General features: G+C 47.0%; 1 protein-coding gene across 1 annotated transcript in view; it reads right to left on the bottom strand.

The window, feature by feature from the left end:
- LOC136827879 (branched-chain alpha-ketoacid dehydrogenase kinase-like) overlaps positions 1-15746 on the bottom strand; it is a 446871-nt gene extending 431125 nt beyond the window's left edge. Inside the window, 2 exon segments of the mRNA XM_067085342.1 lie at positions 15384-15439; positions 15442-15746. Coding sequence (XP_066941443.1) covers positions 15384-15439; positions 15442-15610 — 225 coding nt within the window. The 5' untranslated portion in view covers positions 15611-15746.
- Positions 15747-20848: the final 5102 nt, after the last annotated feature.

Below are 20848 nucleotides of genomic sequence, written 5' to 3'. Positions count from 1 at the left end.
TGATGCATGTACGTGAGGGGTTGTTGCATGAGGAGGTTTTGCTGGAAAGACTGACGAGTGCATGAAGCAATTTGTTTTGATAGAGTATGGCAGAAAACGTAAGAAAGGGAAGAACGTAAGTGAACGGAATGATCGTAAGTTGTGTGATAGGGTGTGAGTGCCAAAGTGAAAATGAGTGATAAAGCGTGTAATACGGATGAATGGGATGGTATGAATAGAACGTTATAGCATATGTGGGTTTGATATAACTGAGTTGACTGAACGTGTAGGGGTTAGTGAACGGTTGGAGGTGGCGAAAGTGTAAGAGTAAGAGAGCGTAGCAGTGATAGACGAGTGATTGAAAGCATGAATGAATCGTTGCAAGAATTGGAAAGGTCAATGAGCGAATGGGATGGGTTAGTTGAAGAATTGGGGAGGTATTTGGGAACGAGTTAGAGGGTATAGATGAGATTGTGGATGAAATTGAGAGTGGTAATAGTGAAGAAGATAGCGTGAATCTGAGAGAGAATGGAGGAGAAAATGTAAATCTGAATGTTGCTGGAAGAGAGAGCGAGTCTGAGAGAATGATTGCGTGCCCTTGAACGCGATCTAGAGGACCTGCTAGTGAGCATCCGTGGGTGTTGCGTAAGGCGATTTGAATGCAGTGTGGAAGGTGTTGGTTGGGAAATGCTAAAAGGGGGAGAAATATAGAGGGATGAAGAAATTTGTTTTTATTTAGCATTTCCCAACATTTTGTGTGTGAGAGAGAGAGAGAGAGAGAGAGAGAGAGAGAGAGAGAGAGAGAGAGAGAGAGAGAGAGAGAGAGAGTAATTGTTGCGTTGTGAGTGGTTCGGTTGTTGGAGTTGGTTTCGGCTGTCTCTCTGTCTGTCGGTCTGTCGGGAGTTTTTCAGTTTTTGGGAAGTCTTGGGGAGTTGAGGTTCAACCTTGAAAGTGAACGGGAGTTCGTCTGTTTTTTGGGACCACATTAATGGTTCATGTGTCTCTTCTTTTTTTGTTTGTTGGTTGTTGGTGGAGGGTCGGTTTAAGTTTTTTTTTTTTGCGTGGGTGTGTGCTGTGATTGGCGACCGTGGACCTTATCCATCTCCAGCAACCGAAGATCAGGGTGAGTGTTGTGTGTTGTGTTGTTTGTGGGTGTGAATACCGCCACAATACAATGCCTTGGCGGGCTTCCTTCAGTACTGTCTTCTCCCCTCAAACTTCGCCCACTGCTCGGCAGGCCAGGAACAACACTCCAAGCAAGGAGAGTTACGATAACACGCACATACTCTGCAGGTGGAGCAAAGGGCACTTCTTCTCTCCCACCGAGGACATACACACTGGGGGAAGGAGGGCTTACAGGGTTTATCCACATTCATAATGAGTAAGAAAACAGGGAAAAACAAGAAAGATCCACCAGGAAAAACAGCTCAACAGCAGTCAGGTTAGAGAGCAAGAAACACGTCTGGAAGCGCATGATGGCCGAAAAGCAAACCGGAATGTTTACATCTGGGCAGGCAGTACTCCCACCTCCCGGACGGTAGTTAACTGCTTAACCACCTTGTTCGAAAGTTCAATGACCATTTCCAGCTCCGCTGAAAGTAATTCCTAATGTAAAGGACCGACGGTTTGTATATCGTGTTGAAACAAACCTTTCTTGCAGTTCTTCTTCTGTGTCTGGTATAATGACTAATTCATCAGCAAACATCAGGTCCCACCGTTCATCACTGTTTCTTAATTCTGATGTCAGTGTGTCTATAATGATGAGGAACAAGAATGGACTCAGAACTGATCCCTGATGGAGGCCAACCTCCACAAGGAATGTCTCAGTCTCCCCATATTTTGTCTGTACAGTGGTTCTTGCACCCTCATACATCATCTTCACTAACCTTACCAACTTCTCTGGTACTCCTGTCTTTCTCAAACACCAATAGACTATTCTTCCTAGTACCCTGTCACACCCCTTTTCAAGATCCACAAAACAGAAGTAAACTTTCCTGTTTCCTTCTAGACACTTCTCTTGGACTTGTCTTATTATAAAAATAGCATCCACTGTGCTCTTCCCTTTCATAAACCCAAACTGCTGCTCATGTATATCTATCAACTCTCTCAACCTTCCTTCTACCATTCTTTCTAGTACCTTGAATACATGCTCCAAAAGCTTTATTCCTCTGTAGTTCCCACAGTTTACCATGTCTCCTTTTTGTTTACAGTATAAAGTACATTTTAATAATCCAACTATTGTTCCAGTCCCTTGGCATTTCCTCAACGTCCCAGATCTTTTCCAGTAGTGTGTGCACCCAGTCTTTGCCTAGATTTCCCAATGCTTTAATAATTTCTATTGTTACCTCTGACTTTCCTACAGCTTTATTTACTTTTCCTCTCTTTATAGCATTCTCAACTTCACTCTCTCCGATATCTGCTATTGGTCCTTCTACTGGAGGAACATTTTCCAGTTGTCCACACTCATTCTCACTGTTTAATAGTTGTGAAAAATAGTCTTTCCATCTTCTCCTGACTTTCCTAATTAAGATATTTCCATTTTCATCTTTAATAATTCCCATCTCTCCTACATCCTGCCCATCTTTTCTTCTTCCTTTTGCAATTCTGTAGGTTATCTTTTCTCCCTCCGGTATTCCCAACTACTTGTACCATTCTCTCCTGGCTTCTACTTTTGCAATCGCTACCACCACTCTCTGTTTCCCTCTTTGTCTGTCTATACTACTCCCTTATTTGGTAATTGTTATCTTCTTTCCACTCTCTTCTGGATATACTCTTTTCCTTCACAGGTGTTTGAACCTCTTGATTCCACCACCATGTTTCTTTTTCCTGTTGCTGCTTACCACTTGTCCTCCCACACACCTCTGCAGTTGCTGGAACCACAATCTCTTTCCTATCATCCCATATCTCCTCAAGCAATTCTGACATTCCACTCATTTATCTCTCTTCTTTGGCTCTTTCCACTTTACTTCTAAACTTTCTTGCCTTCTCCCCTTCAGCTTCCAAGTTTTAATCCTCCTATTCTAGCTGGGGCTTTTTTTTCCTTATTGCTTTCAGCCTAAAGTCTGCCACTACCAGTTTATGCTGAACTATAACAGATTCACTTGGAAGAACTTTACAATCCATAACAATCTTCTTGTCTTCCTTCCTAACCAAAACATAATCAATTTGTCTCATTTTGTCCATTTTTGTATGTTACCAGATGACTTCTTTTCTCAACCCATGTATTCAAGACTACCAGATTCATAGCTTCTACTAATTCTAACAATCTTTCACCTTCCTGGGTTCTTCTTCCAAATCTTTCACCTTCCTGGGTTCTTCTTCCAAATCTTTCACCTTCCTGGGTTCTTCTTCCAAATCTTTCACCTTCCTGGGTTCTTCTTCCAAAACCTCTTCCTCCATGTACAGTATTCCTTCAAAGCCTTCAGAACTCTCACCTGCATGGGAATTCATGTCCCAACATAACACTAATAGTTCACTTCTTGGAACTCTGAAATATAGCCTAGATGTTATACAGCCAACAGCATAGGCCTAAGACTCCAGGGCCATATTATTATTATTATCATTGTTGTTGTTGTCATTCTGAAAGAATCTTCACACAATAGGTGTGGCTGATATGTCTCACCTGATTAGTCTTCCATTCCTAAAGTCAAAGTAAAATAATAAGAAGATAGAATTGATTGTATTTCTAATAGCGAAGATTACTCTCCACCTTGCTTATTTATTTACCGATTATTTTTTTCTTCAAACTGAAGAAACCCGTCGGGAGACTAGACCTACATAGCCTTGGCTATAGCCTAAGCTATAACTTGTAATGATTTATTGCAAGTACTGAAATCATGATCCTGACTGACATAATTTTTAAAAGTAAATTGTATTTTTCCTAACTATACAAACTCAAAGTCCTTTACATTAGGATTACTTTCAGGCGTAGGCGGAAACGGCCGTTGAACTTCAAACAAGGTGGTTAGGCGGTTAACTACTGTCTGGGAGGCGGGAGTACCGCCTGCCCGGATGTAAACATTCCAATTTGCCTTTCGGCCCAGGTATCAGATTGAGGGGTGGCATGAGGTGGGCATAAAGTGCAAAGGACCTCGGGTTTGTATAGTTAAGAAAAATACAATTTACTTTTAAAAATTGTTATTTGTTCCGACACAATATACAAACCCTCGGTCCTTTACATTAGGAGACTTACTGATTGGAGGGAGGAATCTGATAAAGTCTCTCTGAACTGATTGGAGTTAACCACCTTGTCTTCCCTTCCTGGTCATGAGAGCGAGGAAGGGAAAAACTGCCTCTGACAAAAGATTGGGTTGTAAGAAACGCAGGATCAGTTGTCAGACTTCTGGGTCCCTTTGCATGAAAGAGGAGACGTCGTTCATGCACAGTAGGCTAGGAAGAATTTGACGTCGGATGACAATAAGGCAAATACAAGCAATGGGCTTGTCTTATAGTCATGGTCTCCTTCCTCCCCTTGCAAGAGGATGGAGTGGGGTTGCTTCTATTAACCTGAACGGAAATAGAACGGGAGCTCCCGTTATGTGTTTACCTGCCTTGATCGCCAGATCCAGCTTGTAACGGCACGTCCCCTCCCTGCCCATGGGAAGAGAGCCAGGATGGGGAGAAAGAAGAGAGGCCTGTCACTCCACATTCAATCTCCCAATCACAACCATACAACTTAGGCGAGATACAACCTGTCCTGTTAGAGGAGCTGGATAAGCTACACAACTTGTTGAGCAGCCACCACAGGACCCAAAGAAAAAGTGTCCAAGGATTTGTGTGCAACATCCCGGAGGTAGAAGGAGGTGAAGGTAGTCTGCTGAGACCACACACCTGCCTTCAGCACCTGTGACACCGACATATTCTTCCGGAATGCGAGGGATGGACCAATGCTGCGGACCTCGTGAGCTCTCGGACGAAGCGTACCTGTGTCGTCTTCTCCTGCAGCAGAGTACGCTCTCCTTATCGTCTCACGAAGCCAAAGAGATGGTGTTCTTGGACACTTCTTTCTTGGTCGAGCTAGTGCTAACGAAGAGTCGTCGACACTCAGGCCGGAGGCGCCGAGTTCTCTTCAGATAGCGCCGCAGCACTCTAACAGGACACAGTAGCATCTCGTCTGGTTCATTACCTACAAAGTCCTCTAGGGAGGGGATCGTGAAGGACTCGAACCGTGCGTCAGGGACCGAAGGGTTCTGAGTCTTAAATCTGAAGAAATCCGGGACGAAATCGAGTGTAACTGATCCCCATCCCCTCGAGTGTTTAACATCAAAGGAAAGTCCATGAAGCTCGCCAACTCAATTCGCCAATGCCAGGGCTAGCAAGAAGACGGTCTTGAGGGTCAGATCCCTGTCTGACGACTCTCGTAAAAGCTCGTACGGTGCACGAGTCAGGCTCCTTAGGACAAGAGTCACGTCCCACGCAGGGGGCCTGAGATCCCTGGGTGGGCAAGACCGTTCGAAGCTTCTCATGAGTAGAGAAATCTCGAAGGAGGAGGAGATGTCTACTCCTTTCAGCCGTAAGACTAGGCCGAGTGCGGCGCGGTAGCCTTTCACAGCTGAAAAGGAGAGAAGCTTCTCTTGGCGAAGGATGATGAGGAAGTCCGCAACCTGCTGAACAGTAGCTCCGACCAGAGAGATACCCCTTCGACGACACCAACCACAGAAGACAGACCACTTTCCCTGGTATACCGCTGCGGAGGATCTTCTGAGGCATCCTGCCATCTCTGTTGCTATGCGGCGCAAAAAGCCTCTCGCTCGCAAGAGATGGTGGATAACCTCCAGCCGTGAAGACACAGGGAATGCACTGCCAGGTGGAACCGCTCTGCATGAGGTTGACGCAGGAGATTGGGCCAGGGGGGAATCTCTCTCGGCGCCTCGGAGAGGAGAGCTAGCAGGTCTGGGTACCAAACGGGGTGCCACCAGAGTCATTCTTAGAGTCGGGGTGATCATCACTCGGCGAATCAGACAGAACGGGGGAAAGGCGTATGCGTCGAGATTGTCCCACGGGTGTTGGAACGCGTCCTCCGCAGCGGCCCATGGGTCCGGCACGACAGAATAGAAGACCTGGAGCTTTCTGTTGTGCCGGGTGGCGAACAGATCAATGGCTGGACGCCCCCATAGGTCGAACAGCCTTTTCGCTACTTCCTGATGGAGGGACCATTCGGTCCCTACCACCTGGCTCTGGCGGCTGAGCTTGTCTGCCACGACATTCCTCTTGCCTGGAATGTACCTGGCTGACAGCTCTACCGAGTGAGCCACGGCCCACTCGTGCACCTGCATCGTCAACTGATGAAGCTGGTGGGACACCAGTCCCCCCTGCTTGTTGATGTATGCCACTACCGTGGTATTGTCGCTCATCCGTACCACGGAGTGTCCCATCACTCGATCCCGGAACTCTTGGAGGGCCAGGAAGGCCGCCTTGAGTTCCAGGTGTTGATGTGAAGGTGCTTGTCATCTCGGTGCCACACTCCCGAAGTCAGCAACTCCTCCACGTGTGCGCCCCATCCCTCAGTCGATGCGTCAGAAAACAGAAGCATGTCCGGAGGGGGAGTGTGCAGGGATACTCCTATCAAGAGGTTCCTGTCGTCTGACCACCAGCGAAGGTCCTTCCTCACCTCCTTGGAAAGAGGGATGAGGAAGGACTGGGGGTCTTGGGACTGGGACCAATACTCCTTTAGTCTCCACTGTGAGGTACTAGCTTCTCCAAAGACAACAGGTGACCGATGACGACTTGCCAATGCCGAGCTGGCTGCTCCTGCCACGACAGGAACAGCTGTGCTGCCTGCCTGAACTTGCTGATACGAGAGTCCGAGGGAAAGACTTTCGCTGCCACCGTATCTATCAGCATGCCCAGGTACTTTATCCTCTGCTTGGGGGTGAGATCTTTCTTCTCCAGATTTACCACAATCTCTAGATCCCAGCAATACTCGAGGAGCCGATCCCTGTCCTGTAGCAACTGCGAGCGAGAGCTTGCCAGGACTAGCCAGTTGTCGAGATACCTCAGAAGACGTATCTCGTGCGAGTGGGCCCAAGCTGACACGAGGGAGAATACTCTCGTGAACACCTGGGGAGCGGTCGAGAGCCTGAAACAAAGTGCCCTGAATTGGAGGACCGACTCCCGAGGACAAAGCGGAGGTACTTGCGGGGCGGATGAATGGGTATTTGGAAATCGCATCCTTCAGGTCCACCGTAAGCATGAAGTCGTTCTCCCTGATGGAGGCCAGCACGGTTTGCGCTGTTTCCATCATGAACCGAGTCTGGCGAGCGAAGCGGTTCAAGGAGAGGTCTATGACCCGTCTCCATCCCCTGAGGCTTTCTCTGAGAGAAGACACGGCTGTAAAAGCCTGGAGACTGGTCCGACACAACTTCTACAGCACCCTTGCTCAGCATGGCTTGCACTTCTTGCTGTAGTGCGGTGTCCTTCGACAATCCTGGAACATAAGTCTGGAGATGGACCGGATTATTATTATTATTAAAGTAGTTTAACCAGACCACTGAGCTGACTTTCCAGCTCTCATAGGAACTGGCCCAAAGGATTTGATTAAAATACTAGGTCCAGGCCTGAAGTCAAGCGCTAGGACCCAATAGATCATCCGATACAAAGATGAATGAATTAAAATTAAATTAAAAACTGCACATAAGCACATCCTCTCATACAATAAATACATTTACTCAGACTTCCTTACTAACATACTAAAACGGTATATTAAAATTCAGAATATAAATTAAACAAAATTTTTAAAATTTTTCTCTTTTTTGTAAAATTCAAATGTTAAAAGGGTTTTCATGCTTTTATTATTTACTTATTTTTATATTTTATTAATTAAATTACAGTTCTTCAAGAACATCAAAACTGGAACGATTGAAAATGTGAAAGATTCTGACAAAATTTCTTTCACTGATCTATTTCCAAAAACCAGACATTCCTTTGTCGGTCATACTTTGGACATTCACATAACACATGTCTGACCGTTATTATCACTCTGCACTCTGAGCACTTTGGGAGCCGGGCCATGTGGGCTGCTCATTAAGTGCCCATGTGTCAGACACAGTATGGCCTATTCTGAAGATGTGTTAAAATTACTTGTCGTGTCTCTCTCTCTGATGTGATGAACTCTGTTTTTAACATTAGGTTTTATTTCTTTCAGTTTATTAATTTCAGGTTCTTCATCCCATATATATTGCCATTTATTTATGATACCCATTTTTATGTGAGTTGCATAATCAGTAACAGGGATATTCACATTTGATCTTGTCATGTGAGTTGCTCCTTTAGCTGCTTTGTCTGCATCATTTCCTTTGATCCCTACATGCGCAGGGATCCAACATATTTACATTTTTTCCATTATTATATAATTTATGGAGATATAATTTAATTTGTTGTACTATATTATTATTTGATTTGTAACTTTGAATAGCTTCTATAGCGCTTCTTGAATCACTGAAAATCACAAAATTATTGAATGATGATTCTTTAATTATTTTTATAGCTGATGCAATTTCATACAATTCTCCTGTAAATACAGAAGCATTATTAGGAAGAGAGAACTGATAAGTTTTGTCTTGGGACACTGCAGCATATCCTACTCCATGTTCTGATTTAGATCCATCTGTGTATATTAATGTGTAATGTGGACCTTTTTGGTTTATATGCTCTATTGTATAACTGTCTTTGGTGTTCTGTTGTATATGAGTTACTTTTTGATAAATATTTGAGGTGTGTGCAAATTCTCGTTTTATTCATTGTCCAGGAGGAGGTGATTTTACTATTACAGGCACTTGTATACTTATATTCAGCGACTCAAACAATCTTCTAGCTCTAACTGGGAAAGGTGGTAGGATGGTTGTTTATAAATACATCTCTTAATTCAAATAATTTTTTTGGTTGGAGAATCACTAGTTTGAATTCTTAAAGCACTTTTCATTGTTCCTAGCTCTCTATGGAGAGACAAAGGCAGTTCACCACATTCAACTTGTAATGATGATTTTGGTGATGATCTAAAATCCTGAGCATATTCTAAGGCCTTCATTGTGAACAGGATCTAACATTTTCAGAACTGCGTCAGATGCCAAGCCATATACTTCACTTCCATAATCAATGATGGACAGAACTGTTGCCTTATACAGCACAGTAAGGGTATGTCTGTCGGCTCCCCAGAATAGTGTTCGATAGTTTTCTAATTAGATTTAATGCTCTTTTACTTTTAGATTTTACATATGTAATGTGGGCTCTCCAGTTCAAGTGGGTATCAAATACTAATCCTAAAAATTTTGCTGTTCGGCCAATTGGTCTACTATGGTTTCTGATTTTTAAATCTATTTCTTCACCTTTTTTCCACTTTTTATTTTTATACAACATGATTGCTTGAGTTTTATCTATGGAAAATTTAAAGCCTACAGATGAGGCCCATTCATCTATTTTTACTATGCTTTTATTAATGATTCGTTCTGCATGTTGTATTCGGGATGCTGAATAATATATGGCAAAATCATCCATTTACAGGTTACTTTTAATGCCAATAGGTAGATTTTTACTGATATCATTGATTGCTAAAGTAAACAGTGTTCCACTAAGGACACTTCCCTGTGGAACACCATTTTCAAGTGGAAATGTTCTAGACAGATCATCATCAATTCTCACCTGAAAATTGCAGTTTGTCAAAAAGTTCAGTATAAACCTAGGTAAATGTCCACGGATGTTGTTGTTTTGTAAAGTTTTTAATATAGCATACCTCCATGTGGTATCGTATGCCTTTTCAATGTCAAAAAGACAGCTATAGTAATTTGTTTTCGTTCAAAACCTCTCTTACGTATATGGTCTTCTAAGTTACAGAGAGAAATCAATGTGGATCTGTTACACTGTGACCCAAACTGAGTGGGAGTTAAAATTTTATTTTCTCAGAATGTGCCATGTTAGTCGAGCATTTACCATTTTCTCCAACAATTTGCATAAGCAGCTTGTTAAAGAAATTGGCCTGTAATTATTTACGTTACTGGGATCCTTTCCAGGTTTGGGGATAGGAATTATAGCTTTACGTCATTCATCTGGAAATAAATTTCGAAGCCATAAATGATTATAAAACTCTGATAAGTATGACTTTGCCAAAGGTGCTAAGTGAGATGGACCGGAGAGTAGGTGAGGGGAGGCCGAGACTCGAGGGGTAGTAGATATCCCTCCCGAAGGACATCCACTATCCAGGTCTTGGTTCCATGTCGCTGCCAAGTTGCCCAATGGCTCGACAGGCAACCCAACCCCCCCGCCTTCGGCAGCGTTTCCCCTTCTTCTTCTTACCCTTGCCCCCTTTACCGGCTTGGAAAGTGGGCTGAAAAAGGGCGGGGCGACCCACCCTTCTAGGAAGAAGAGGGCTGGGTGTTTCCTCGGGACCCCTTCGAAGACTGGGACTTCTTAGGGGCCGAGGAAGTGCCAGCCTGGCCCGAAGACCTGGCCGCAGTGGAATGCGAAGACCTGGAGGTCTTGGCCACTGCCTGGTGGACAAGCCGGTCGCTGCCAGCTCTCTGGGGAAGTGAGAGGAGAAACCCAGCAACAGTCCATTCCGCAGGGCGATAGTTGACTCGGGACCTACAGACCTGGCAAAAGAGAGAACGGCATCTCTATTGGTGCTTTAGCACCAGGTTTTCAGCCCACAGGTTCGCAGTCTGGTGGGCGAGGTAGGAGATAGCCCTACCCCCAGACTGGCACAGTCTCCCAAAGGCGAGTCCTCCCAGGTACAATAGTGCCTGAGGAAGCAGCTACCTTCAATACTGTGAAGGACCACAGATCGAGCCAGGAGACTGCTTGGAAGGCCATCATGGCGGTGGCTTCCAGGGTTGCAGCTTCTTGCTGCAATGACAGACCCGGATCCAGGCGAGTCAGGTCCGGGTCAACCTGCTTAGTCAGTAACACCCCTTCAACTGGTGTGTGGAAGCGCTTCTGTCAAGGCAAAGGAGGAGGAAGAAGCTTGTCCGAGCGGCTCGAACGAAGCGAACTGTCTTGCCCAGACACAAGACCATTCACCTGATCGAGTAACCCCTCGTACAAGCGTGGACCACGGCAGCCCCACCACCTTGGGTTCCTTCTTGGGTCCCCAGAAGGATTCAAGGCGCAGGGACAATCCACAGACGAGGCCGTGGTCCCTTCCCGAGGTCATTGTGCTGACAATCAGCGCGATAACCTCCAAAAGTCCTCTGTATTTTGGGGTGTCCGTCGCATCCTGGGGCAGAGGACCCTTGAGTCTCTCATGAGTGCGGTCCTCGAACTACTCTCCCATGAGGAAGAACCTCGGTGGACCCCACGCAGGACCTTCCTGAACCACGCGGACATAAAACCTAGTCGAGCCGAGAACCGATCCAGGTTCATACCCCCACGCGGTAGAACTCTGAGGAGAACACTCCCCAGAGTTCCTCCTCTCCGACTCGCGCCCCCTGGAAGAAACCGAAGGGGTGGAGGGGACACGCGAGGAAGATCGGGCGCTCCCACTGGCTTTACTGTCAGAACCAGCAGAGACAGTGGGCCGAGACCGGTCACCAACCCGTGGTGATGACAAGCTCCCGGGTCGAGGAGACTGCTTTCGCCCAGGAGAAGCAATCTCCGGAGGAGAGCGGAGCGGCTCGCGAGAGCCGAGCCGCGCACTCACCTCCCCCGAGCCAGGCTGGCTGCGCGGACATGGCCGGGGACTGGGAGGAGTCAAGCGCGCGGCTGGCTGGCGCTAGCTTGCGCTGTCCTCTGGACGTGCCCCAGTCTTCTTCGAGGCCGTAGCGTCTCGGGAAGACTGAACAGGGGACCTCTTCTCCACCTCTCTTTGCGTTCAGCCCCTTCTCCAGGAAACGCTATCCGGGAATCTGACTTGGCACTTAAAAAGAGTTGCCAGCAGGAAAAGCCGAGCACCTGCATGCCGGGCTCTTTCTCTCGCTTATTACGCCCTGGTCTGTAACCCGAGAAGTTTCTCCCCGTATCAGATTGGGGTACCGGGTCTCCTTGGGGACCCAAGTACTGTATAACTTCATTAGCAGTGTCCGACGACGGACTTGCTAGCCTTTGAAGCAGGAATTTTCTTAGGCGCGCAGTGGGGTGCAGGCCTTGGTCTGCACGCCCTTGGCTCCCCCTACCACTGACCCGGAGGCCAGGGCAGCGGTTCCCTGATCTGAGGATCGGGAAGAGCCGACAAGATATCCCACTGCCTTCCCTGTGGAAGGAGGCAGACCCTTAGAAGCCTCGGTGCAGGCTTCTTAGTGAGAGAGGCAGGCTTCTTCTTCTTGGCTCCTTCGAAGCCTTGGAAGAAGCGGAAGAGGCAGCAGACGAACAGCGGCGATGATGACGAAGATGAAGACGACAACACCTTCCTAGACCTCCTCTTCTTCTTCTTCACCATCTGCTTCAGGAACGCTGTCAGGTCCCCAAGCCAGGAGGCGTGGCGAAGACTCAGGAACAGCAGGAGGGGCTGCAGCAGAGGTACATCTCGGGCAGAGGCCGCGGAGCTCGAGCCAGCATTTGCCTGGGTGGAGGCAGCCCCACGTCGGCCAGGAACAAAAGTGGGCGGGGCCGGGAATGCAGGCGCCGCCCCTCCTGTGTGTATAGTCGTGTCAGGCCGCGCCAGAGTCGATGGGATGGGGACAGGAACAGGCGAAGGGGCCGGGCTGGAACGTGGGTGAGGAACAGTGGATGTTAGACAGGCCAGGGTCAGCAGCGGGGCAGCGACAGTCACATACGGGTATGATGACGTCACCATGTGGAAAAAGGGCAGCTTGTGTGAGCGGGGCCAGGAAGCCAGGTGGCAGCGGTACAGCGTGTTGCAACACAGGGGCGCCAAAACCTGGGTGTCAAGGTGTGATGCTACCAACACCGGGCTGTGCAAACCTGGACATGGTGACGAAGGTAGTAGTGGCTGTCGTTGGCGGAAGTGAGTGGTAACTGGAGCAGGGGGCAGTGGAGCCAATCCCTCCAGTGACGTGCCAGGTAGGCCCAGGTGTAGACAGGTTGAGGTTGGGTTCGTAGCCTGGCTATCCAGCTCGAGACCTGAAGCGAGAGTCGGGTTAGTACAGGAAGCCTCCACCCGCTCCAAAGGAAAAAACTCCCCTCCGGAATGGGAAGAGACCTCCGAGAGGATGTCCCAGTCCAACTCTCCTTCCACAAATGATGAAACGAAAGAGGAAGGGGAGGGGGAGTCCTCACCCGAGGGAGAGGGAGCAAGAAGGGGAAGTTCGCCGGGAGGGAGAAATGAGCCCGACACATTCGCCACCACTGGAGTCGTCGGGGGCATGTTTCCCTCGGACGACTCCTTGGTAGGCTTACGACGGTAACGTCTCCTCCCCTCAAACTTCCTCCATTGCTCGGGGGACCAAGAACAACACTCACTACAAGGGTCGTCGTGTGAACACACGTCCCCTGCAAGATATACAGAGGGCGTGTGGGTCCACATTTACTCTAGACCGAAAAGTTGCATTTTTTAAACCCCAGGACATACATGCTGGGGATCAGAAGGTTTGGATGATTTATCCATAACAAGCAAGGGTAAAGATTCCCACCAATTGCGAAGAAAAGAAAGCTGTCAGGCAGAGAGCGGCAAAGAACAATGTCCGTGCGCTACGACGGCCGAAAGCAAGTGGAATGTTTACATCCGGGCAGGCGGTACTCCGCCCCCGGACAGTAGTTAACTGCCTAACCACCTTGTTTGAAGTTCAACAGCCGTTTCCAGCCTACGCCTGAAAGTAATCCTAATGTAAAGGACCGAGGGTTTGTATATTGTGTCGGAACAAATTTAATATAGGCCTATACACAAAACTACAAAAGTGAAAAGAAGTGCAGTAATAACTTTGAATTCATATCTCAAATGCATCCACTTTTATCATTAGATGTGCTCTGCTTAACCCACAAGGTGCAGCGCATCGCTAAAATCGACGCTTTATATGCTGCGTAAGGACGACGTCAATATTATCTATGCTTTATTTTTAAATATCGTGGTAAATTTAGTCCCTCCCCGTAGCTCTGTTTGAGTGACGTCAACAGTCTCACCAGCCATTCAGCTCACTATTGAACACAAAAGATACCAGATTTCTCTTAATCATGGGTGTAAAAATAGCAAAATTGTAAACCTTCCGTCAGCCAGGGGGGCAGGACCAGGGAGGCTTTTGTATCCTGAAGTTGAGCACCGGTCGAAGATTTTGATAAATCTTTGTTAATTTTGTGAATTTTGGAGATAATGACTTTTGATGATGATGCTTATTCATTTTCATCATATAGTGATATGGAGATAGATAATTACAATGACAGTGACGACAGTAATATTGGTTTTAAAGTTGGTGTGCATAGGATAGTTAACATACACACATATAGGCTACACCCATTCAACCAATTAATAACTGTTGTATATTTTTTGTACTCTTACAGGTGTTTCTTGAATAGCTAAGGAGTAAGATTGACGTGAAATAATTTAAAATTGTCTCAGAAAATACTGCACGAAGCATTCCAGAACTAAAAAGTGGCATTTGAAAACATTTTTTCTTTCCAAAAAATATTCTTTTTAAATAGAAGTTTTTAAAAGTATCTTATATATTATTTTTGAGTATTAATCTGCAACACAAGGCGATTACAACCATGTGTAACATTAGGTGATAAGTTAAAAAATGAGCAGGAAAATATTGGTTCCATTACTGAAGTTGCAAATGCATAATAATGCTGTCGTCAAAGTGGCATCCCCGCCATCTCTTGGTTATATCACTTGTCTTTTCCACTCCATCGCAACGTCCTCTTTCACAGTATCCAGACTGGCCTTTTCACGACTCATGGGAGTCAGGCGAATAAAAGTCGAGGGATTCGTGTTCCTGTAATGTATTTAGTTTTCGTTCTGAAATATCATTGTAGGAGTGGCCAGCACAAAACATTTCTGTTTTTCCCGGTCAATGTATTTCAGTGATAAGATTCTACATAATGAGCGACCAACTTTTCCCCATACGTATATATATACACGTTTACAAAGGAAAATATAAGATTTGATACTAAGTGGCAAAATGAGAACAATGCTCACCCGATACAAAAATACAAAAGTTGCACCAGTTCTGCTGCATGCCATTATAGCCTGGGTGCAGCAGGCTAGTCTGCATTCTTATATACCTAAGACTTCACTTGTTTTAGAAATGACAAAACAACCTAAACTGGAGCTTTGGTGAATGGACACAATGCCCACGAGTCATTCTGTAAGTGCTTAGCCTATCTAACTGTAGTGCAGGTCGCCTGCAACACTGATGCAGAGTGGGCTGAGGGATACCTAGTGACGGGGGAGGAGAGAAGGGCAGGCCCCAAGACCTGCTCAGGCTCTCTCATCCCGAACAGTCCCTGAGATCAGCTGTGGCCTGTGTCACCCAGCACAGCCGCCTACGGTAGCCTAGGCCTAGGGTGGCTAAGTTAGCACCAACCTTGTTTGCAGCAGCGTCGATGGCCGGTTGATTGTAATAAGCAGCGACGGTCTTGGCCTCTCCCTCTCGGAAGTGTGGCTTCCCATGGAGCGGAATTCCACTCGGTCAGAGGTCAGGAACGAAGAGGACGTCCTCAAGGAGTAGCGCTGCATCCTGACAGTGTTGAGCCACCTGCATCCCCTCGGCAGCCTGGAGGCCCTCGCTCCACCCATCACACAGGTTGACATCACGGCAACCACGATGACCTCTCTCTCTCACCTTCGATGAAGTTACGTAATTGCAATGAAGGCGAACTTGTCATATGGTTATAGTTAGGCTGTGCTGCGGCGGCAGGCTATTTTCGTTTCTGCGGCCGCAGTCTCGCCTCCCTCCCTTCAAGTTCAATGCCTCTCTCTCTCTTTCTGAGGCTGAGGCACACCAGAGCAGATCTTCCAAAAAACTGGCTTTCCTTTCCTGTACTGCGGTCTACGAATCGCCTAAATTTCCGTTCTTTTCACCCATGTCACTTTGAGTGGCTAGCACGCACCAATAACAACACTGCTATCGCAAAACATTTCCTCGGCTCTGTCACTTTCTTCTCAGCTGATCGTCCTCTGGCAACAATACTGGGCAGCCAGTAAGGCGCAGAGAGAGAGAGATGTGAAATCAAATGCATAGATGGCAGTACCTCTTATATTTTTCAAGGTGCTCTTGTTACCAAAAATTTGGAATGGGATTATAATATTCAACCTGGTACAGTTGCGGGATAACGTGATCGTAAGCTTGCTTAATAATAGCCAAACAAAAGTGTCAAAAACTACTTATCGTGTGACAGCTGTATTAATATTCAAAATTAACCTGATTTTCCTGGGGTATTTTACAGTCATAATACATTACAATGACTTTAAACAAATCCAAAGGCGTAACAGTTATATGTTACCCACTGACACGAAAATAGAAGCTTTGGGGCAATAATAACAAAGTACCGCCCTGAGAATTTTGAAGTGGGTTGGGGTTTAATGTTTGGTAGTACCAACCAACGAGCTTATCCATGTGTAAATAGGCCTACGTTTAATTTTTATTTTAACATTTAAATAGTGGAGGCAAAGGAAAAATTCAAACCAACAGACATAAGTACATTATTTCCATTATTTTATTAATACAGTACTAAAAAGATTGTCTCATTTTTGCAATTAACAATAATTTATTATTCTCAAGGAGATAAAATTGATATGGAACTAGCTCAAAAGTCTATGAAAGTGTAAAACAGGCATTTAAAGGAATGCACACATACTGTATATATATATATATATATATATATATATATATATATATATATATATATATATATATATATATATATATATATATATATATATAAAGAAAATATGTTAAAAAGCAATAAAAACACAAAGGCAAGTTGGTAACTAATTGAAACAGTGTACACACACATTATATATATATATATATATATATATATATATATATATATATATATATATATATATATATATATATATATATATATATATATATATATATATATGTAGGATGGTTGATTGTGTGTGATGTATGTTGTCAGGAGGAGAGCGGAATTGGCGCCAATGTTTCCCGCGTCTGCACCTTACTTGCAGTCACGCCTCTGTACTGATTGGACGTGTAATAAAGCACTGGAGTGTCCGACTGGTTTCCTTCTGCCTCTAACATGGCGCAGTGAGTAGGATGTTGTAAAGGATAAGGATGTCTACACCAGGGAGACCATCTTTCACGACAAGGAGGGCACGACGATCCTCCAGGGGTGCCCACAGTACTCCCGTTGGAGTAGCGCCAAGATCACCAGCTCTTCAGCATGTGGTTGCCGAAGGGCGAGATGCGTTGCAAGCCCTTAATGACCGCTTGGCTACAATGGCGAGTGGCTTGTGTCTACAGAGCAGTCCCAGGGCCCCAGCCCCACCACTACCAGAGAAGTGTGCTTTGGAAATGTCGTCGGCCTCCTTCAGGACTTGGAAAGCGGTCCATGACACAGTGGCTTAGGCTATATAAGCTTCAACCAACGGATGCAGTTCAACATATTAGGCTTCACTGCACCCCAGAGTTGCAACGTACACTGGATGCCAGGTATAGTGATGCACAGTGGGCTAATTTGTCTCCAGAAGGGGCTTCGAACCAGGCCGTGCATTGGGCTGAGTTTTTTGTGTATATGCAAGGACGTGAGGAGTCAATTAGTGAATATTTTGCAAAGTGCTCTCAAAAAGCCATGGATTGTGGCTTCCAGTGTCCTAGCTGTCATAGCAATTTACCGAATATATGCTTATTGGGAAGCTTATGGTAGGTCTAAGGGATGAGATATTGAAAAGAGACCTCTATAGGTCATGTGATTCCATTTGTAGTGTAGATGCCTTAAGGGCAGTGTGTGCGACATATGAGGCAGCCCGCAAAGATGCTTCCATGCCCCAGCATGACACATGGCATCAAGAGCCACGTGCGGCCGATGTGGAGACAGACCCCAGCCCCCCTGAGTGTGCAGCGGTGAAGAGTGGTGAGAGGTCCTCAGTTTCCATCAATGCTCGTATGTGTGGGAACTGTGGAGTGCAGCATGAGCCAAGGAAGGTCTTGTGCCCGGCGAGAAATAGTGTTTGTCATGGCTGTCAAAAAATTGGCCCCTTGAAACGGTTCTGTAGGAGCAAGAAGAAGATGGTGAGTGATGCCCCTGCTTCGTCAGTAACACTGGGAGTGGTTACCGCCGGGGTACAACCCAGTGTGCAGCCTACTATACAAGTGATAGTGTCCTCATCAGTGCATGGGCCTAGGCCTAAGGGTCACAAGCCTGTACAGGCTGTGGTAGACACGGGGGCCCAAGTGTGTGTTGCAGGCCCCACTTTGCTGTCGACCCTCATTGAAAGACCTGCCCTTTCACAAAACCGCAGGGGCCTACGTGATGTTGCCAATGTTCGATTGGAGTGTATGGGGACTGCCCTCTTCGCATTCAGTGCGGTGCCAGGACAACCGTCCAAGAAGTGTATTTTATCAAGTCTGCAAGGTCTTGCTTCCTTTCATTGGCTGCTTGTAAGGACCTTGGCCTCGTGCCCCAGTCCTTTCCCCACCACCTACCAGTGTCAGCGAGCCTCGCACTGGAGCATGAGGTCCCCACACCCATTGGGCCATCCCTGCCCAAGCCCTCATCCATGCCCTTTCCACCAGTGGAGGAGAACGTCCCAAAGTTGGAGCAGTGGCTCTTGCGCCATTTTCATCATCAACTTTCAATACAGAGGGCCCCTCCCAGTCATGGAGGGCAAGCCGCACCATATTCACCTACTGCCGGGGCAACCCCTATGCATGCCACACCCCAGCATCAGTGCCAAAGCATTGGGAGTCAGAAGTGAAGAAGCAGTTGGACCAGGACATCAAGAAGGGCATCATTGAGGAGGTACCCACTGGTGAAGCAACAGAATGGTGTGCGAGGATGGTCATTGTTGCCAAGAAGTCAGGTCAGCCCCGCCCGCACTGTGGACTTTCAACGCCTTAATGCCTCCTGCAGGAGAGAGACGCATCACACCCCTGCTCCTTTCGACATGATCTCTGGGGTGCCTTTACATTCCTTCAAGACAGTGGCAGATGCGCATTGGGGCTTCCACCAGGTGGAGTTAGATGAAGAGCGCCGCAGACTCACAACCTTTATCACACCCTGGGGCGTTACCGGTACAGAAGAACACCCATGGGACACTGTTCAGCTTCAGATGCCTACACCAAGAGGTTTGATGACGCCATCAAGGACATCCCCCAAAAACACAAATGTGTGGACGATACTCTTCTGTATGACAACAGCGTCGAGGAGGCCTTCTGGCACACCTATAATTTCTTGGACACGTGTGCTAAAAAGGGCATAACCCTCAAGCCAGAGAAATTCAGTTTCTGCCGAGAGAAGTGAACTTTGTCGGATTCCAGCTGGGATGGGATTCCTACAGGCCCACAGAGGAGAGTCTAGCTGCCATACGGAGATTCCCTATGCCAGACAACCCCTCTGTCACTGACATCAGGTCATGGTATGGCTTTGTCAACCAGTTGGCACCCTTCCTCGCCACTGCCCCGCTGATGGAACCCTTTAGAGACCTCCTGAAGAAGTCTACAAGCAAGAATGTGTACTGGGATAGCAACCTACAAGAGAGATTCCGCCAAGCACAGGAGGCCATATGCAAGCTGGCCAAGGATGGGCTGGTATACTATGACAAATCCCGACCTACAGCGGCCCTAACAGATTGGAGCAGGGATGGGATTGGGTTTGTCATCCTGCAGCAGTACTGTGCTTGTGCCTCGGCTGATGCCCCATTTTGCTGCAAGGGTGGGTGGCGTATTGCCTTATGTGGAGCCGCCATTTGTCGCAGGCTGAAGCTGGGTATGCTGCTGTTGAGGAGAAGCCTTAGCTGTCACATGGTGTCTCAAGAAGGCCAGGCTACTCCTGTTGGGCTGCCCCAACTTACTGATCGTGACTGATCACCGCCCGCTGGTCAAGCTCCTGGGTGATAGAGAGCTGAAGGATATACTAAACCCAAGACTCTTCCGTCTCAAGGAGAAGACCCTACAATACAGGTTCCAAGTAAGGTACTTGCCAGGAAAGAGGAATGCGCTGCTGACTTCTTATCACGCTTCCTGCTCTCTGTTGCGAACCAGATGACAAGGATTCTGAACTTGAAGAGGATATGACTGCTGCCCTTGTCGCTGCTTCGGCCACCGCCCTTGAGCAAGAATGCCTCATACTGGATGAGGAGAGGGTCAAAGAAGCAGCCTCTAAAGACCCTGTGTACCAACTGCTGGCAGCTAAAGTTGCAGTAAATGACTGGTGCCCGCAGAAGGCACAGGAGGTGGCCTGCCTACGTCAGTTTTACTCAGTTAGGGACAGGTTATCTATGGTAGAAGACCTGATAGTCTACACTTACGAACAAGGATGCCCACGTCTGCTCATCCCAGAGGAACTTCGCCATCAAGTCATTACAGGCCTTCATGCAGGACATCAGGGTAGACTCCATGCTCCGCAGGGCTAGACAATCAGTTTACTGGTCAGGGATGGAAGGCGACCTGCAGAGCCACAGGGATGGATGTGCCTCTTGTGATGTACATGCTCCATCACAACCTGCTGAACCATTAGTACTCACACCACCCCAGAATACCCATTCCAGTCGACAGTGGTGGACATGCTACAGTTGGAGGGCCATATGTACATGGCCTATGCAGACAGGCTCACCGGGTGGCTGGAAGTGGCACACTTCCCACATGGCACAACGTCATCAAGAATTATATCAGTCTTGAGGACATACTTCACAAGATGGGGAGCACCAGAGCGAATCTCGAAAGATGGGGGCACAAATCTCATTAGTGAAGAGACCACATCATTCTTCAGCAAAAGGGGGGGTTACGGTACGCCTGTTGTCAGCCCATTACCCCCAGTCTAACGGAAGGGCCGAAGCAGCAGTCAAGACTGCCAAGAGGAT

Source organism: Macrobrachium rosenbergii, chromosome 42 (genome assembly GCF_040412425.1).
Source record: "Macrobrachium rosenbergii isolate ZJJX-2024 chromosome 42, ASM4041242v1, whole genome shotgun sequence".
NCBI classification, from domain to species: domain Eukaryota; kingdom Metazoa; phylum Arthropoda; class Malacostraca; order Decapoda; family Palaemonidae; genus Macrobrachium; species Macrobrachium rosenbergii.
The sequence above is the reverse complement of the archived record's forward strand: the minus strand, read 5'-3'. Positions and strand labels throughout refer to the sequence as shown.